General features: G+C 40.0%; 1 protein-coding gene across 1 annotated transcript in view; it reads right to left on the bottom strand.

Annotated features, from left to right (window-relative positions):
* Nucleotides 1-8,509: 8,509 nt before the first annotated feature.
* hcn1 (hyperpolarization activated cyclic nucleotide-gated potassium channel 1) overlaps nucleotides 8,510-19,498 on the bottom strand; it is a 70,343-nt gene continuing 59,354 nt past the window's right edge. The window contains exon 8 of the mRNA XM_085165589.1: nucleotides 8,510-13,155. Within this exon, the coding sequence (XP_085021715.1) occupies nucleotides 12,068-13,155 (1,088 nt within the window). The 3' untranslated portion in view covers nucleotides 8,510-12,067. The remainder of the gene's footprint in view (nucleotides 13,156-19,498) is intronic.

The following is a 19,498-nucleotide window of genomic DNA, read 5'->3' as shown; positions in this document are numbered from 1 at the left end:
CAAAGTAACAGATCTCTCAGCAACATTATGCAACAGTTTAGGCACTACTGCCCCGATCAACTCAGTGAGCTGGGATTTTTTACTCTAAACATGAACTATTGTTACAGCAACAGACATGGACTACTGGTGCCCCACACAACAACTCAATGTCCACTATATGAAGGAGCCAAACACATGCCTTCTCCTCTCGTTAACTGAGATAAACAGCTGCCATATTGGTTTTACATCTATACTGTCCAGTCTCTCCTGGGGGACATACAGCAGCATTGTTTAATCTCATTTAAGTCATTGTTGACCTTAGCCATGTTTTTAGTCTTCTGAGAGCAATGAAGCTTCTTTCATCCTCAGTACATGTGTTTTATCCTCAGATTACAATTATTATTCTGTGCTTGATGTGCCTCATGTTTGGCCCTGGCTCTTCCCCTCTGACTGCACTAGGGCATATTGCCACCTGATAAAATAATTTGATTCGTGCCATATAAAAAGTGAGACATGTCAATTCAGATTCTTTGTCAAATGTACACTAATGAATCAATTTACATCAGCAGCCTAACAATTGTCATGATAATAAATACTAGTTAATCTATAGCACCAAATTATCAGTCAGTCACCTGTGACCTCGCCTCTTCACCTCTGTCCGAGCTACAACATGGCAGAGCTGCCTCTGTCACCTGATGAATAACAGTGAGACATTCCAAATACATGCAGTCACATATGTGCCTCATCATCCAATTTCACCTGTGATCTTGTGTCACCATTACTCTCTGAGCTTTGTGTTGGTTCTTCTGTCATCTGACAAATAGGACATACATGACAATAAGAATAAAATGTGGAGCTGCTTCAGTGTTTCTGTCACTTTGTGCAGATCTTGACTCATCAGTAATGTTTGTAGGGTGAATGCATTTTTAAAACAACTTGTGAAACTGCACTACAAGGTGGAATATTTGCAAAATCATGACTACCTCATGATATTTTGTCTCAAAAATGAACCCTATGAATATGTCAGTGCCATTAGGATGAAAATATTGTGTAACCAACATTTTAATGTTAGACATTTAATTTCAACAGCCTCTGTAAACTAATATCCTGGCTTACTCGAGGCTGCTGTTTTCTCTGACAGTTTCAATCAAAATTAGAAATGCTGCTCTGAGACTGAAATAACTAAGGCTACATCCACACGTACATGGCTATTTTTGAAAACGGAGATTTTCCGTTTTAAAAAATAATCCCGTCCACAGGTAAACGCAGAAATGAAGGAAAACGCTGCTAGGAACATGCCAAAGCAACAGGTGGCGATATATTCCTAACCGTGTAGAAATGTTGGCCAATCAGAAGTCTAGAAGCCTTGGTGGGAAATAGTAAACAAAGATGGGGCATAGAAGCAGAACCGAGTCGTATGTGTGGAGGGACAGTAACTGTGTGTATATGTAAGCATTTAAACACTGCAGAGAGTACAATTAACAGTAACAGTATTGTAGGAATTCATTTCACCTAAACAATAATGTGGCGCACAGTGTGACGTTAAAAAATGCACACACCTTTGACGCTGCGTTTTCTGCGTTTTCTCTCGTTTTTCTCATCCACACCTAAATGCAAAAACGGAGTTTTCAAAAATATCCACCCTGGCCAGAGGTTTTAAAACACTCCGTTTTCAGTGACCGAAAACGCCGTTTACGTGTGGACGAAAGTTGCAAACGCATAGATAAATCTGCGTTTTCAAAAATACCCCGGTACGTGTGGACGTAGCCTAATAGTGCTGCAATTTGTGCAGTTAGTTTCCAAAACACGTTATGCTAAAACTAAACAGAGCTCCCTGAACGGCACAGCCAATCACATTGGCCATATTTGTCACACGAGGTAGGACTCCAGTAGAGAACGTAATTTAACTCTTTCTGCACCGCTGGGTGAATGAGATGTTGACAGATTGTTTTTTTCTTTCTGTCGGGTTTGTTTTTCTTTACTCGGAGAGATCAAATTATTGGTGGGGACAATTCAATAATCGCTGGATATCGGTGGGGACATGTCCCTTTCGTCCATGCCAAATCTACGCCCTTTGTTAAAAGGCTCAGGCAAAAATCCAAAAAATGAATAAAGTAAACTGCATCATTCATCGCCCAGTACTTTGGTGAAATTTTATTTTTAAATTTATTTATTAGGTTGGAATGGGACTGCAGTGCTGTTGAGGGTATATTGTTAAGTTTTTACTGTGCTGACTGTCACTTTATAAATTTCGCATGCACATCTCAACATTTGCATTCACTTTCTTGCTTGATGGTAGAAAACTGAAAAATGCAGTGTGTGTGTACATGTTTAGACATCTTTGTGAGGACAGAAAATCGGCATGCCACTATGCTTGTGTTGACCATCATCACTTATGGGGACAAAATGCCCGTCCCCATGAGTCTGAAGGCTTAAAATGTGGTTTTAGTGTCAGAGTTACTATTAGGTTATGGTTAGGTTTAGGCTGAGGGTTAGGATTAGACATTCATTTTTTATGGTTAGGGCCCAGGGTAAGCCACTAGGGTAAGCATCATGTCAATTAGGTGCTCTCACTAAGATGTGAAAATTAGTGTGTGTGTGTGTGTGTGTGTGTTTGTGTGGATTCTTTGTTCATCTATGAGGCCAAAACAAAAGCAATAGTAATTTCTATTACAGCTTGGTAATAATGGGTGGAAACAAGAATGTGATGATATGGAAAGTTATTACCACTTAGTTAACAAAGTAATCCAAGTAATTACTTGCATCAAAAGTGGTTAAAACTGAGTAACATGAAACATATGCAACTAGTTAACAACAGGCTAGCAAGTGAAACAAATACCATGGCTAATGTTTTGGCTTATTACCTGGAGTCATACGTGGTAGTCTTTGTGTAATAACCTTGAATCAGGGCTGGAAAAATGCATAATAGAATAAAATAAAATAGCTGTTTCTATCTAGGTCCATGTAAATAAGCTAGTAAAAAATTTTTAAGAAGAGTGATAATTACCTAGAAATGTATGATTGTTTCTGTGTAATAACCTAGAATCAGACTTTGGGGTCAAACCTGGACACCGGGGCAGCAGAGTGGTGAGTCCAGTTCCTCAGTTTTGCTGGAGAATATGGCACCAAATTGGTCCTGTAATATTATGCCGGTCATGTAGTTTTGCTGCACAACTACTTTAAATTCATGGTTATAAATAATAATAAGAAAAAAACAAAAGCAATTACAATTAAAATAAAGCGACCATCTGGTGTGTGTGTGTAATCTGTAGCTAAATAGCAGATGCAAACAGAGACAAAACAGCAGCAGGGCAGCTCTTGCATTCCAATTGTGTCCACTGTTTTGGCTTCCAGGAAGCTTTCATCCAGCAGTCCAGAACACTGTGCATCTAATCAGTGCTTGCACAAATACTGAGTAAACACAAACATACACACAGACATACACGGGCTGACTGAGCGAAATGAGCCCCGCTCAGAACACAGGAGAAATATCAGATGTGAAAGAAAGGGTAGACCACAGGACAGCGATGACCGTTCTGCGGTGACTTTGAACCGCTCTTGACCGGCGCTGTCCCCTCTTTTTTGTTTGTTTATTCTGACTTCTGTGAAGGCATGCTCAGCACAAAACACATATTTGACCTTTGCATGGGGGCATGCGCAAACATAGCAATCAGAATGTCAACATAAGAAGACACAGCATGGCCATACTTAAACAAACATGTACTGAGATGCTGACTAGCTCCACAGTTTGTACTTGGCAGGTATGTAAGTTGAGACTAGCGACATCATACAGACTCAAAGCTGACATTTCTTAACTTCTTTCCCATAAATAGTGGGTCACTTTGTTTTGTTTTTTTAGTTATGTGTACTTCAGGAATAGGAGGGTCATTTTGCAGTGAATTGTGGAAAATGATGGGGTCATTGTCATTTTTTTAAAATTTCAAGCAGCGTACTCCAAACTGCTCCAAACTCCAAACCATCATCATTGTAGCTGTTGTGAGCGTCTACTCCGACAGATGTGATGCCGACAGCATTCAAAGTAATCTAAAAAGCATCTCTAAATGACCCCAAGCATCAGCATTATGCAGCTCCTTTGCATTACATTCTGTATGAAAACAGAACAGCACTGGTTGAGCTTAATATCAGTCGGGGACTCAGTCAGGCTGTTCGCTACAGCACTCTGTGCTTCATGCTGTTGTGCCCTTGGTAGAGTTTAATAATGTAGTTTAACTGACATGGCTGTGGACTCGGTTGCTATTGGTTAAACCAAAGACTTTGATATTTAATTCCCCTGTAAATAAATTCAATCAAGTCACGGTCATACCAAGGTTAAGGCACATGTTCTCCCCGTGTAATGCTGAAACTACGAGCATCTGTCATTTATATGGATGTCACTCGCCCTGTTGTGTTTCCTTCTCTTCCCCCTTCTCCTCCTCAGGGGTGGGATTAAGCAGCTTGTGTCATTCATGAATCCTTCTGAGCAACTCCTCAAATCCCATGCCGCTTTCAAAACACAACAATGCTGAGACCAGTGTTTGCAGATAGGAGATTCAGAGCATGACTTGTGAGTAAGTGATGAGGGGCACGCCATACCATCAGTGTTGGGAAGGTTACTTTTAAAATGTATTCCATTACAGATTACAGAATACATGCCCCAAAATGTATTCTGTAACGTATTCCGTTACGTTACTCAATGAGAGTAACGTATTCTGAATACTTTGGATTACTTAATATATTATCATGCTGTTTACAACTACATGAATGTACTATTGCTGTGATTTATTACTGTTACTGAAGGTCCGCGGCTCCGAACCGTAGTAAAGGGACCTCTGGCTAATACGGTGGGTTCCGTGTTGGGCTCGTAGCCGAAAACTAGCTTTACTTTGTTGTCTGGGTCAACTTTGCTAGCGAGAGACAGAGAGAGGCGTTGAAAGGCTGCTCCAACGGAACTTATTGTTTTTGGAGGAAAACATGAACACGGTGTACAGTCGAGTCTTAATAGCTTACTTACAACTGGGCTCGTCAGGCACTCTTCTTGGCTGCAGCGGTTATTATTATATTTACATGCTTCCAGCTCCCGTTTCTGCTCCATGACAGCTCGTACTTTTCCTTTTTCTCCCTCCCTCGCTCACAGAGCTATACCTGTAGCATTCTGCCTATTAGCTTAGCACAACAACAACAGGCGCTCTCTCACCCAGGAAACACGCAGAGAGAGCGTCACCCTGTAACCATGGCAACCGTAACGCTGCCGCCTGGAACAACAGAAAGTAGCTGTCAAACAAAACCCAAACAGGCCTGACCCGCCACAATATGAAACAGGAAAGTACCGCCGTTGTAACAGCAGTCTGGCGAGGAAGGAGCGGCTAGCAGGTCCAGCGGGCATGTGGTGAGGAGGTTAGCCGGATAACTCGGAGCCAGTCAGTTAAATTAAACAACAGACCTTTATTTCTTATCAGCAACGTAAGACCATACGAGCCAGGTCTCCACGGCTCTACTCTGTCCGTACATACATGTCCGGGGTTCGGTAGTCGCCGGTGCCAGGTCGTTACAACATTAAGGTACTTCCTCGTAGAATTGAACATGTACAGCATGAAAATGGCCGCTGCTAACAACAACAACCACTAGGAGACTCCCGCAACTACTACAATAATAGGGCAACCCCCCCTAGTGGTGCTATAACCCAAAAGGGTTGTTACATCACCCCCCCGGCAATTAGCAGGCTGTCCTCAGCCGGACCCAGGTAACCCTCCTCCCGCTACCCCCTTTCACTATACATAGCTACTTTAGGTAGTAAGCAGGCTGTGGAGGAATTGTTATACAGCATCGGTACAGTCAATACAATCAATAAACAAAATTAGTGATTGAAGCAAACAATACAGAACATGCAGTGTTACTGGCTAGTCATCCTCTGGAGATGGTCCTAGACAAGGGAAAAACAGTCAAAAATACAACACATCCCGTTGCTTAAATCAGTATAACAGAAAACCAAACCAAAAGCCTCCCACGGGCTGTGGTGACGAGGGTACAGTGGAACAGAACAGGTAATCATCCCTTACGAACAGAATAATTACATCACATACATCTTGCATGAAACCAACCCTCAGTCAACCTCAAGTTTGTCCGTATGATAACGGTTAGTCCACCTGGTACCCGTCCAACCAGCGGTCATTACGGGGCACCGGCGGGGTTCGTTGGGGAGATGGCCGCTCTCCCGGCTCTCCCGTAGCTCCATGATCCAGACACTTCAGCAGGCTCTTCTGCAGCTCCAGTGAAGCCTGTAAGCAAACTCGTGGCTTCTCGACCTCAGCTTCCAAGGTTACCACTTCAAGGTTGAGGTAAAGAGGTGTAGAGTGAGGGATGATGTACTTTGTCAGGCCAGGCGCCTCAGCATCCGGGTCGCAGCCATCCTCCTCACTCCACGTGTCTGCATGGGACGCCATTTTAAAGGTGTGGAAACAACTCGCTCCCACAAAAGTTATGGCGAAGTGAAAAGAGCGTTCACACACAGTACCTAAGCGTATATATCAGTCAGACCGAGAGCGTCCATGCACACTCTGATGCTTCAATGCTTTACACAAAACAACACGTCCCTCTGAATGAACACTGAGTCAAAGTCACTGTAGCGTTAGCTTTAGCTTTAGCACCGCCGATGTTGTAACGGTCCAATAGCACTGAGTTAGCGGTCCGACGGACCGTACAGTTACTCACGGAGTACTCTCCCTCGGCAGGCGAGCGTGTCAAGCGATGGGTCGGTGGTCTTCCACGCCTGCAAATATCGTAGAAATCGCGGGGAGTCAGCTCCTTCACGGGGTCCTATCGGCCCGGCCAATACAGCCAAACGAAGAGAAAAAAAAAAACACGCCACCTCAGCCGAAGTGTCGATCGTTGAAAAAACACGGGAAAAATATCCGAGCCCACCGTCTGTCGGTCCGGATGACGATGAAGATCCAGAGAACAATGTTCGGGCGCCACTTTGTAACAGCAGTCTGGCGAGGAAGGAGCGGCTAGCAGGTCCAGCGGGCATGTGGTGAGGAGGTTAGCCGGATAACTCGGAGCCAGTCAGTTAAATTAAACAACAGACCTTTATTTCTTATCAGCAACGTAAGACCATACGAGCCAGGTCTCCACGGCTCTACTCTGTCCGTACATACATGTCCGGGGTTCGGTAGTCGCCGGTGCCAGGTCGTTACAACATTAAGGTACTTCCTCGTAGAATTGAACATGTACAGCATGAAAATGGCCGCTGCTAACAACAACAACCACTAGGAGACTCCCGCAACTACTACAATAATAGGGCAACCCCCCCTAGTGGTGCTATAACCCAAAAGGGTTGTTACACCGTGTAATCCATTTATTTCAACAAAGTAACTGTATTCTAAATACCACCTTTTTAAACAGTAACTGTAACGGAATACAGTTACTCATATTTTGTATTTTAAATACGTAACGGCGGTACATGTATTCCGTTACTCCCCAACACTGCATACCATCAACTAGTCAGTCCCTGGTTTGATGCCTGACTTGTTTGCATCCTTCATGTTAATCTTCCTGCTTTGTGCTGCAGCTAACCTATAAGGCAAATAAATAAATAAGAATAATTTTATGGAATTTGGTCCTCATATTCAGTCTGATGTAAATAGGAAGTTTATAAGTTTATACCACCTGTTCTTGGATAGTGCCCCAGGTATTGTTCTGTTTACACATTTGTCCACAGTGACAGCACGAGCTATTTAAACATGCATGCTGACAATGACTGACTTCAGCAGCAGTGGTGGTCTGGGAGATTACATGAGAAGCGCCTTTAGGGAGCTGTCGTGATTTAGAACTAAACAAATCAGCTCAATTAAACTTGTGTGTGGGACTGTTGTAGACGGTGGCCAAACAAGCTGAACTCAATTCTGCTCAATATTAATTTTATCTTTTGTAAGTTTATTGATGTGATCTCCAGAGGAGACCCAGTTTTTCATGCAACCCCTTGGTAAAAACTCACTGCACATCCCCTGTTACCGTGACCCTGAACTGGATAAGTGGAAGTAAGTCGACGAATGGATAGGTTATTGCTCTAAAACAGAGAAAAATAATTCATTAAATACCAGGATCACTGCAGATGAGCTTTTGTTTGTTCTCCTGGATATACTACAGTTTTAATAAAATTTTATTTAGCCTGCATTAAACACTTTACAGACACATGCTGCATCTGTTTATTCCTGCTCTGTCCAGTCTGCTGCTGTAATAATGTGGAACTAATAAATCCCATCTTACATTAGCATGTATTTAGTATCTCTTCCCCTATGAATAGATACTGAGAAATCTACCTTTGTATTATGATTAGATAACCAGTAGTTTTATTTGTTGGCAATGACACAAAATGTGTTGACAGAAATGTATTCCCTGATGCTCTCAGAGCCTCTCCATCACTGCTTCATCCCTTCTGGATATTTCTCCATTTTCCACATTATGTAACACTTGTTAAAACCTGCGAATGGGCAAAAGCTCAATCGCTGTGAAAACACAACGACACGCACTCAGGTTTAAATGACAATATGTTGTTTATTTTCTATATTTTCAAGGTTTATTATTTACAAACAAAATAAACAAAAAAAATCAAAAAGATTTTTTGACAAACACTGTTTGTCTGCATATTCTTGTAAGAAAGTTTACATTTATCTTTCTTTCATCCGTATTAAGTAACCGACTGACAGTTCTTTTTACTCTAAGCCTTGGATTACATGAATGAGCTGAACAGTGATCATGTGAGTGGGGTTTAAGAGGACCGAGCAGCTCACCGTCGCTCCCGCCCCTCATTCCACTACGCATATCATCAGTAAACATATGAAACCTGTGGTCGTCAAAACCAAATCAAAGATTTGGTTCGTCCTCTCTGGGCATTGTCAGTTCTTTTTGCATCTCGTTTTTTTCTTCTCCAAACCAACAAAACAAGAAACAAAAATATACAAATATATGTGCTGGTTTGTTGAGAGTCTCTATACTGCTAATATGTAAGCTCATTAGTTTGTGTTATACATCACCATTAATGCCCATTCCAGTATGTTAGTTGCGATTGGTATAGTGAAAAAAAGCACATAGTTGGGAAGCTCTCCCTCCAAAGGCAAGTATCAAAAACAGCACAAACCAACAGTGCTGCTGTCCATCTCGACTGTGAACTAGTTCCTATACACTATGGCGTATTCACGATTAAGCGCTCTTTGTTGTAAATAGAACATCTCCACCCAAATACCCGGAGATATTGCTCCCTCACTGCGACATCTAACCTAGCTGAAAGAATCTACATGTTGTTATTAGTAAGTCAGAAAGTGCAATTCAAAACAAAGACAATGACTTAAAATGTTTTGCTTTGGCCAGTTTCCTTCCACGCGTCGATATTCAACCCAAACGTCAGTGGTTAGCTACAAAGAAAGGTATAAAGGTGCTCAAATTTGTACAATGTCTCACTGGTGTCACTGCAAGTCTAAAGATTGCACTTCTTCTTTATTTATTTTTTTTAAACTGTACATAAATCTCACTGAATATCTATATAGCTTGACTTAGAATGTTAGAAACACCTGCCTCTAAAAGTTCGTACCGGAAGTAAAGATACCAATTGGATAAACGGAGACATTTGGCCATCTTCATTGCTTACTCCTTTCTCGTCTAAAAACACTGAGACATAGAACACATAGAGTATAGTAAGGATGATTGCGTAGTAGTGTGCAGAAGTGCCCCGGACCACACCCCACCCCGTCCCACCCACCCACCCCAATATGCACCAAGCTCACACTCATAACAAAGGATGGAACATGGCTATAGTTTAGGCACAAATACTTTAGAATGTCCATGTGAAAAGTCAATGCTTCTGTTCACACACAGATAACATCTAGGCAGACAGACAATGAACAAAAACATAATCTAACATTACATTTAACGTCAACATTTTTGAGATAGTATCTTTTTAAGTATTTGTGACAGTGCATGCTTTCGTGATGGGGTCGACTGTATTGGTACACTATCGGCACAACCTGTAGTGAAGAGCCATCTTTTAAAATGGTTACTGTGAGGGCTTAGTCACTTTAACCTGATGGGACACGGGTGCCATGGTGACTCTGACTCTGACTAGAAATTCTGCACGGCCGAGACGTTTGATCAAGAAGACCGCATAAGCACGGCCGTCTTCTATAAGCAGGAAAACGACTGGTCGTCCTGAGATTTCGTGTAGATTTAAATATTCAAAATATTCCCTTTGACAGATATTAAAATATTGCTCGCTCGACCTTGCGTCCATGCCTCAAAGTCCTGGTCAGTTTAGAGTAGCTAAGCCCACATAATGGATTTACATGAGACAGAAACCTTAATGCAAACCAGCATTTCGTTTTTTCTGTCACTAACAGCGGTTTATAAACAGCTTTCAGTGTAAATGTCCTCCTGCACAACTGAGTGACTGAATACTTGATGTCTTGAAACTAAAACATATGTACTAGAAATGCTGTGCTTCAACTACAGTAATTGTGATATGACAGCAGTACAGTACAAATGTACACCAGGAGCTGGTTAGCTCAAAATCTAAATTGTGGTTTATATATAAAAGAAAAGGAAATATAATGGGTAAAAAAGGAAAGAGAAAGTCTAATTTTCACACCTAAGCCATACATGTTCATACCAGTTGTGTGGTAAATGATCCCTGGCAGTACTTTGGAGTAACGTTATTGAAAAGAAGCATTTGCTTTTAATAGGATGACACTGAAATGAAGTTGTGTATTGTAGGTAAATACTGTATACTGTATGTCCACTCGATGTTAAATCAGAAACTACGCTAGGACTAAGGGTAGTATACAGAGAGACAGAAAGAGAGAAGATAAGATTTATAAATGTCCTTCAATCAAGTAGTGCTAGCTATTGCATTAAGGTTTGTTTATCTCTCATAAATGATATCCAGGTTCCTGATAGAAGTAAGACATTGTTATGATAGAGAATGCACCACACAGTATCTGTAAATACTAGATCTACAAAACTATTTACAGGACACATATAGTTAATTTTTATGTCACAGTCTATTGCATAATGGTGATAATCTTTAGTTTATAAATACTATAAATATACACAGAAGTTTTAAGCAACATTAAGTAACATCTCAGCCATCAGAAATCAGAAATAGAAAACAATAACATCCATCCATATCTGTGCACACACTTCATTTTCCTCCAAAATAAACAAAGAAAGCAGCATTTCTAATATCTATTCCCTTTGGACCCATAACACTGCCATGGTTTGTGTGTGTGTTCGCCTCTGTGGGGATGTAGTGGTTCATCAGACTGTATTTTTCATCGCAGACAGCAACAGGATAGTTACAGTATTGTTATCTTGTTCTTAGATGAGTTTCCAGGAAAATGGTTTGAGACCGATTGTGTGCTTGTTAAGATTATTGGTCGGCATTATTTGCATTTATTCTTCCACAGTGGTGCTGAAGCTGCTTAATAGGAGAAGATAAGTTTGCTCTTCTTTTAGTAGAAAATGAAAAAGTCATTTAAAAAAAAAAAAAAAAATCAAGCGCAAAAACAAAAAAAATTCAATGAAAAAATAAAAAAACTTAATTTATATATATATATATATAGATATATATACATATCTAAATATATATCTATATATAGATATAGATATATAATTCTTTACATTTCTCAGAAAGGAAGACTCATGTTTATACTACAGATTTAAATTGCCATTGCCAATGTTGTTGGTGTTTTTTTTGACATGGTCCCATGCACACAAACACACACATCCCCGTGCACACACGTGCACACACGTGCACACACGCTTTCATATCTATATATACATATATATATGTATATATAGATATGATCAAAGAAAGGACGTGTATCTGTATAATATACATTCTTAAGTTTAGGGAGACAAAATTGTCTAAAATATAATACATGGGTTATATATACAGCATTTCTATGAGGTTACTTTAGAAGAAAATTGGAGAGAAAGAAAACAATGCCGAAGTTCCTCATTTTGACCTCTTTTGTTCTAGCTCCATTAAAAATGATTTGAAACATATTTCTGTTTAAAAAAAGAGAGGGAGGGTAAAATGGGATCATAAATTTGATGCAAAACGCATTTTGTCTTGCTCAGTTTCTGTACTGCTGAGCACTGAATCTCTTCTAGATCCGGGAGAATCCCTGTGCTGGGTTGAGGATGAGGACGCTGCTGCCACTGCTGCTGCAGCTGCCGCTGCTGCAGCTGAGCGCACGGGAGGCAAGGCTCCTGACGACATCTGGCGGAATAAATTGACCCGCTGGGGCACAGTGGTGCGGATGCCACTCTGTAGATTCATTCCCTGGATCACCGCTGCTGTGGGTGGCACGATGGAGGCCAGGGACTCTCCTGAGGTGGGATGCACTCTGGGCCCCAGAGATGTGTCATGTGGTAGTGATGGTTGGGAGGCTGATAAGTGTCGGACGTCTCGACTCAAGCTGCCTGATTGTAGAGCCTGCGTGCTCTTGTGGATGTCCCCCCGCTGAGGTGAAGGGACCTGCTGCTGCTGAGGTGACGACTGCTGCTGCTGTTGTTGTTGCTGCGCTGCAGAGGATGTGGCTGCAGTTGGCGCAGCAGGCTGCTGAGCAAGCTGTTGCGTAGACAGAGATGGCTGGGGAATGGGTTGCTGGATAAGGGACAGCTGGGAGGCTGTGGGGGAGCCATACTGGAAGCTCCGGTTAGCCAAAGGGGTCTGCACAGGCGGGCTACACATGGCAGCTGTGAAGGAGCAGGGAGACATGATTGTGCCTTGCTGCTGTAGTGGGGTCTGTGACAAATTTAGGGTGCCACTTTGAGTTTGGTAAAGCCCCTGTGCTGCAGCAGCAGCAACGGCAGCGGCTGGCATCATGCGGGCAGCGGAGGCATTAGCAATAGCTGAAGCGCTGTAGGTCAGGGGTACAGAGGACTGCTGCAGCTGAGTGGTGCCAAAAGCAGTGGAGAAGGGTGGCTGGGCTGGTGAGTTAATAATGGAATTTCCTGACATTGGTGTTGAGTTCATCCCGGTTACCGACTGCTTGCGGTCCACCATCATTACCATCTCCCTGTCCTGACGGATAATCTGCTTCAGCAGCTCGTTCTCCTGTGTGTTGAAAACCCCGGCGTTCAGATCCTTCTGGAACTTCTGCAGCAGCAACGAGTTCTTCTTCCCTGTTGGGGCGCAGTCAGGAGACGTGAATACACACAGCCACGGTAAACTTTGGATAAACTATACTGCACCACAGGAATAAACAGGATACGGGTCAGTAAAGACGCAGCTTGTGGGTTTTAATCACACTTTAGCTTCTTCCTTTGATCAAGGCCAATTCTTTAACAGAGGCATTTCACTGTATTCATTCCACATTCATTCATAAATGGGCTACTTTTAACCACACAAACTGCATCTTTACACATTCACTAAAGGCTGTTACAGTGAATAAACCTTTGAAAGACATTAAATGGAAATGACTGTGGGAAATATACAGTTTGAAGGGGTGAAGGACACGTAAGGAGACAAAGATTACTGAAAGTGTGACTTGATAGCACAGACTGTGAAGTGGACAGTGAAACACAGAAGAATACTGATGAGTTGTACCCACACATGACATGACTGATTTTAGAAGAAAAGGGTCTAAGGCTTAATTTAAAGCCACGGTCTAGCTACATGGTCACATTGACATCAAAGCCATAACACATCACAAGGGCATTCTGCGTAACATCTATAGTGTGAAAACAAAGTCAAATAAGAAGAGAATATATATGTTATTTTATACGTTATGTATCATATACATAATGTATAAAATCTAACTAAATATTAATCATCTAACCACACAATGAATGGGATTCTCTTCAAGTTATATTTTATATTGACTAGTGCAAAGCAGTTTGTCTGCATATTTAAATAACACAGTATTCCTTTAATACTGTAAACAAACTGCTTTTAAAAAGTACTCCAGTCATATGCACTATAAAGGGCCTTTTGAGCCCACAGGAAAGTCTTTCCTAGCATGTCACAGGTCTTGAACCGTAATAATAAAAGGCTTGACAGATGGCTTTTTAAACACCAGCCACTTTTGTGGCTTTGGGAGTTTGAGTAAAAAAAAGAAACTGTTGTAAATGGGCATATAAAGACATCTTCAAACGAGCCTGTCTTAGAAGGAATTGCCAAATCTAAAGACCTAATAAACATATTTACTTTGAGTGATAGTGTCCAAACGTCTTCATAGGAAGTGTTTCCTGTCATTACTACTGACCGTGTATTGACAATCAGCAACGCATTGCCGGTAAAGAAGACAAAGTGGACTTTTAGTGTGCTCAGGGCTTTAGCCACAGTCAATCAATCATTCAGCCCCGTCCTTGACTGGCAGAAGATTTTTCCACTGAGTTCACCATTTGGCAGCATATGCTGGATGGCTTTCACCTCTCAAGGCTGCTGGTAAGTCATGCATTCAACTATAAGACAGGACTTTTGCTTCTGTAGCAGCTGAAAATAGATTGCTGTAATATTTTAATGCATTTTTCTCAGGATAAAGCCCTCAGTTTGATGTTTTTCTCCTCGACTGCAACAATCTCTACAGGGTCGGGTAGCTAAAACAAGCACCACACACTAATTATAAGACTATCGTTAACTTACACGTCTGTTTTCATTGCATTTTTAAAGGTGACAGGATTAAACTCTGTAGATTGGAAGGACAACACATGTTCATTGTTTGGTGTGCTTGTTGCTCTGACAGAAACATCTGAACACACCACCAAGTTAGAGACAGGGGCAATAACTGGGTTTCAGGGAAACAGGGATTCTTCTGTATACCTCTGAAAAGAAAAGTATCTCATTATCAGTGTTTTGTGCACAGTTAAATAGAGTTAAAGTCAGGCAAACTTAGTTTACTGTACAGTATGTTTACTGCATATTGATACTATACAAGCTAAAAGCATTTACTTTCATTTAATTATATCTGTCCTGCAGACAGTTTCAAAAAATGCCAATGTAGCATTTTGAGCTACACATATGCAGCAACATTTAGGTTATTTTGTTAGAAACAAATGATTTCCGTTCATTACGTGGGGAGCTGTTATTTCCCATGGTGCATCATGGCTACAGCATGTGAAATTCCCATACATTCATATATTTGCTTTACAGTTGATCCTATTGAATAATACAATTTGTAGGTATGCAGAATGATGAAAAAATTAACAATAAACATTTGTTGTGAGCTAACTTGGTTCAGCTGCCCAAACCAGGCTGAATCTACATTGCATCAATAGTTCGTTCAGCTTATATATTATTTACACTCTTTATTTGTACCTAAATAACTTTATTTACTTCATGTTGCACATTTACAGAATTACTGTCTCGCTTTGATCACAGAATTAAACTTACCCCAAAAAACAAATACATTGAGAGGATTAAGAGGCAGACATATTTTATAAGCTCGGCAAAACCTGACATATTGTGTATATTTTCCACTAATACTTTCCGGGCTAATGAATACAACTTGGTAGGAATCCATTTCTCCCTTTCTGTTTCAGCAAGGCACTTTGGGCATATTACTACTAGGACAGTAGCCCATTTATAAACTTGAATAGAAAGGCTGTGGAAATAATATGCTTTAAAAAAATAAAAAGTAAAAGTAAAAACCACTCAGCTTTGACAAAATTAAAATAAATAATAGTAAAAATAACAGATATGTCCCAAATTCCCATTATTTACATTCAATACACTCAACATAAAACAGCTTGATAGCCAACAAACATCAACCAATAAAAAACAAAACACAGAACACAATATAATGTTTACAGACATCATATATAATAAACAATGAAGACTGTATTAAAAAAAATGCATATCTTTGAAAGATAACTCCAGATGCATTCATGTTTTTACAGATAGATATCTGTATGTGAAAAAATTACTGTGTTGAGTCAATCTACAGGGAACTCATTCACTTGATGTACTTCCTGTAATGCCATTACACTGAAACCTAGAGGGCACACATGAGATAGTCCTCAATGAACAGCTAAACCGTTAGCTTCAGCTAACAGTTACAAAAATGACTTACATATGCTAGAAAAGCCTATATTTTAGTTTTGGAAATATGGAGTTTATTATATGTCACAATTGAAATAAGAAAAAATACAGCTTTTGCTGTACTAGTTCACTTTTTTGTTTCTTTACTAATTATAATTTGTTTTATTATATCTATAAGAAACCAAATTTTGCCCATAAAATGTTAAATAATAAAATGTGCATACTACAAAGTATATATTCTAGCAGACTTTGGTGGTCAGCAGGAGCTCAAATATCAAATGACAAAAGCTAAGAAAGGGTCTACAGCTAACATTCTATGAATTTTATGTTAGCGGGATTTGGCCTTTTACAGCGACTGAAAACTAGTATAAAATGTATTGTATACCCGGTCTTTTAGTCTGACGTCATTAGCCGTTTCCAGGTCCAAACTCCGCTTCAGGTCCCAAAGTCAAAGGAACACCGTGGCATCACTGAGAGTTAAAAACTGTCTAAATTCTTTCATCTGAAATAAAATGATCAGTGTGGCTGCTCTACCAGGTGTAACAATTAAGTTTAACATCCAGACATCCATGAAAATAGAATTTATGACATTTAATGGAGTTAGAAGTTAGCGGGAAGTTAGCTCGCTAGTTTCCACGTAAACATAATATACTATGTTTTAACTGAGGGATTTCTGAAAAAATTAAAATGTACAGCTCTGCTATCACTTCCGAAATAAATGAAGACCAGAAACTAAATATTATTGATGTTTGTGGGGTTACTGAAGTTGGGCTAGCTGGTATATAATGATGTGCTATGTGATGGCTAGCTACACAGCTGTGGTTAGCATAATATAAACATATTAGCACAATGAAGCTGGAGAATGGACACTAACTTTTTCCACTCGACGAAAGCTAACGTGAGGGTTCCCGATGGTTAGGGACGAATGCAACTGCATGGCAGGATGCTGTAAACGGACCAAACTTCAGTCAGGAGAACAACTGAGATAATCGACCCACAATACAAGGTTAGTCATTAATTTACTGCTGCATGGGCAGGTTTTAAAAAGTGAGCTTTAAAATGAACAGTGGTAATAAAAACCAAAAGAGGCCGGCAGTGATCACTGCCTTTTTTAGGGGCTTGTTCAGATTAAAGAGAACAAGATACAAAGCATCAAAACATGTTAAAAATACAACAGCCTTAATAAACGCAGAGTAGTCTGGACCCGGAAACAGGGTTCACACATCATCACTTAAAGACCGGATAGACATTTCAAGTGTTTACAAAAGTTGATGACATTATTTTGTAGGCGGAGCCCAAGTGGTGGCAAGAAGTGGCAGCTGTTGTTAGCTTTGTCACTAGTTAAGCTAATTTTTTACGCTAGGGTATAAATCTTTCTCCAGTTATTTTAATCATTTGCCAAGCCAGAGGCAGGGGAATGCAGAATTCCTGCAGAAAATGTGGACCAACAAATCCAATACCAACATACAGACAGAAACTGCAGTTGCTAGATTTGTATTCATTATTTTTCGTTACAAGTGCAAGGCTTATTGTAAATTTTGGTTGTTGTTGCTAGCTACCACCCGGATGTATTTAAAAATGTCATGCATAACTTTAAGGTTATACACAAATGGATTGCATTACTATGTTATATTACATATTACGTACTTATATTTACAGGCCTGAATCTTGGTCAAAGAAGACTGTAAAGTGGCTTAATGCATTTACAACAAGACCATTGTGGACTATTTCGCAGCTGCCCTCTGTGAAAAAGAAACGTCTCTGATTTTAGAAAGTAACATGTTCCATTTTAAAGTTTAAGCCAAAAGATAACACTGACTTTCTTATGATCAGTGTCAGTTTTGAAAATTATTAAAAACCCACATACTTCAAGCCAGACAATCAGAAACAAAGCTTTTCTGTCAATGATATATGAATAAATAATGAAATGGGATCTCGGCATGTAACAAAGATTGCATTAGTAAAGGTGTTACTAATCGGCAGACATGATTTCATTTGTGAATACACTTTGAACGAAGCATTCAAAGATTTATTAAAAATGTCTGAGCTGAGTTAATAATCCAGTTGATTAAAATCTGTTGCAAATCAAAGATGACATGTAACGCTGAATATGATATCTTTTGTTTCCTTGATTGTCTTATTTACTGACATTGACATGATGTGTTTCATCAAAAGGTTTTCAGCTTTAATGTGGGTGAATTGAGTTATGTGTCACTGATGCTGGAGTTAAACAGTCAATGTGACTTTGAGTAAAATTTCTTGGAGGATGAATTTGAGACTGGATCCATTTAGCAAGCTTTAATAGGTCAGTTTGCTCCTGTTCGAATACTGGAATTGGAATAAAGTGTTTACCTGTTGCCTACTCGTCGGCCAGGACACTCTTGAAAACGAGATGAGCTCGTCTCAAGACGGACTCCTGGTCAAATAATTTTTAGATAGATAAAAGATAATGTCAAATGTACAACACGTTATTGGTTTCAAAGCATGGTTACTTCTTTTTCTTTCCTTTTTAGAGCAAGACAGGCATGTAACCAAATGCAGTTCAGATATAGAAACGATACAACCAGCACAGATCATGACAAAGTGTCTTCCCTCGTATGAGACAAAACCCCCTTCATGGCTAGTCTGAAAGGATGGATCGAATCTATATCACTCTGAGAGGTGTCAGTCAGAGTGGTTAACTTTGAGTTTCCAACATTTAGTTATTGGTAGTTATTATAAAAAGGGCAAATGTAAATTAGGCCTTATTGAGGTCAAAGGGCACTCAGTATGTCGTGAAAGCCTCAGCGATGCAAAATTAACACATTTTTATCAAAGAAGACTGTAAGACTTTTGAAAAAATATGGTAGTCAAAATAACACAACTTTGTCTCCTGCAAATTATGCTCATATACAACTTAATCACAATTGGTTATTAGTGCTTTATTGCAGGGAGCAGGGTAATGTAAAGTCTTTCTGTTGAGGGCTGACTGGATAGAAATACAGTATAAAGCCAAGCGTGTTTTCGCATGCGGTTAACTTGAGATATACAAACTTGCTACCTGTGTGGGCTAGGGATGTCACCAGAATGGATACCAAAATTCTGAAAATGTTTATTAAGCAGTGACTTGTACTGAGTCATGTACTTGTACTTGTATATATAAGTGTGCTAAATCGCTCCTTATGTGGTGAAGAAGGGTACGCATGAGCACAGGAAAAACTACATCTCAAAGATGTTGAGTACTGTAGTGCAGCTACTGTGATAGCTCTGCCCCAACAGCAGTAAAAGTTGGACGTGGACATATAAACCCTGCTCCAAAAAAGTTGGGGAACTGGTTAAAATGTAAATAAGAACAGAATCCAAGAATTTGCAAGTCTCGTAAACCCATATTTTGAAAATAGAAAACAGTTTGAACTGCAAAAACATATAATTTAAGAAAATTATTACTGCACACAGTTTTTATTTGCATTTTACAGGAGCAAATACTTAAAATTTAGCGAACCATCT

The sequence above is a fragment of the Neolamprologus multifasciatus genome, chromosome 7, assembly GCF_963576455.1.
Source record: "Neolamprologus multifasciatus chromosome 7, fNeoMul1.2, whole genome shotgun sequence".
In the NCBI taxonomy this organism is placed as follows: Eukaryota; Metazoa; Chordata; class Actinopteri; order Cichliformes; family Cichlidae; genus Neolamprologus; species Neolamprologus multifasciatus.
Note: the sequence above shows the minus strand (reverse complement) of the source record. Positions and strands in the feature narration are given on the sequence as shown.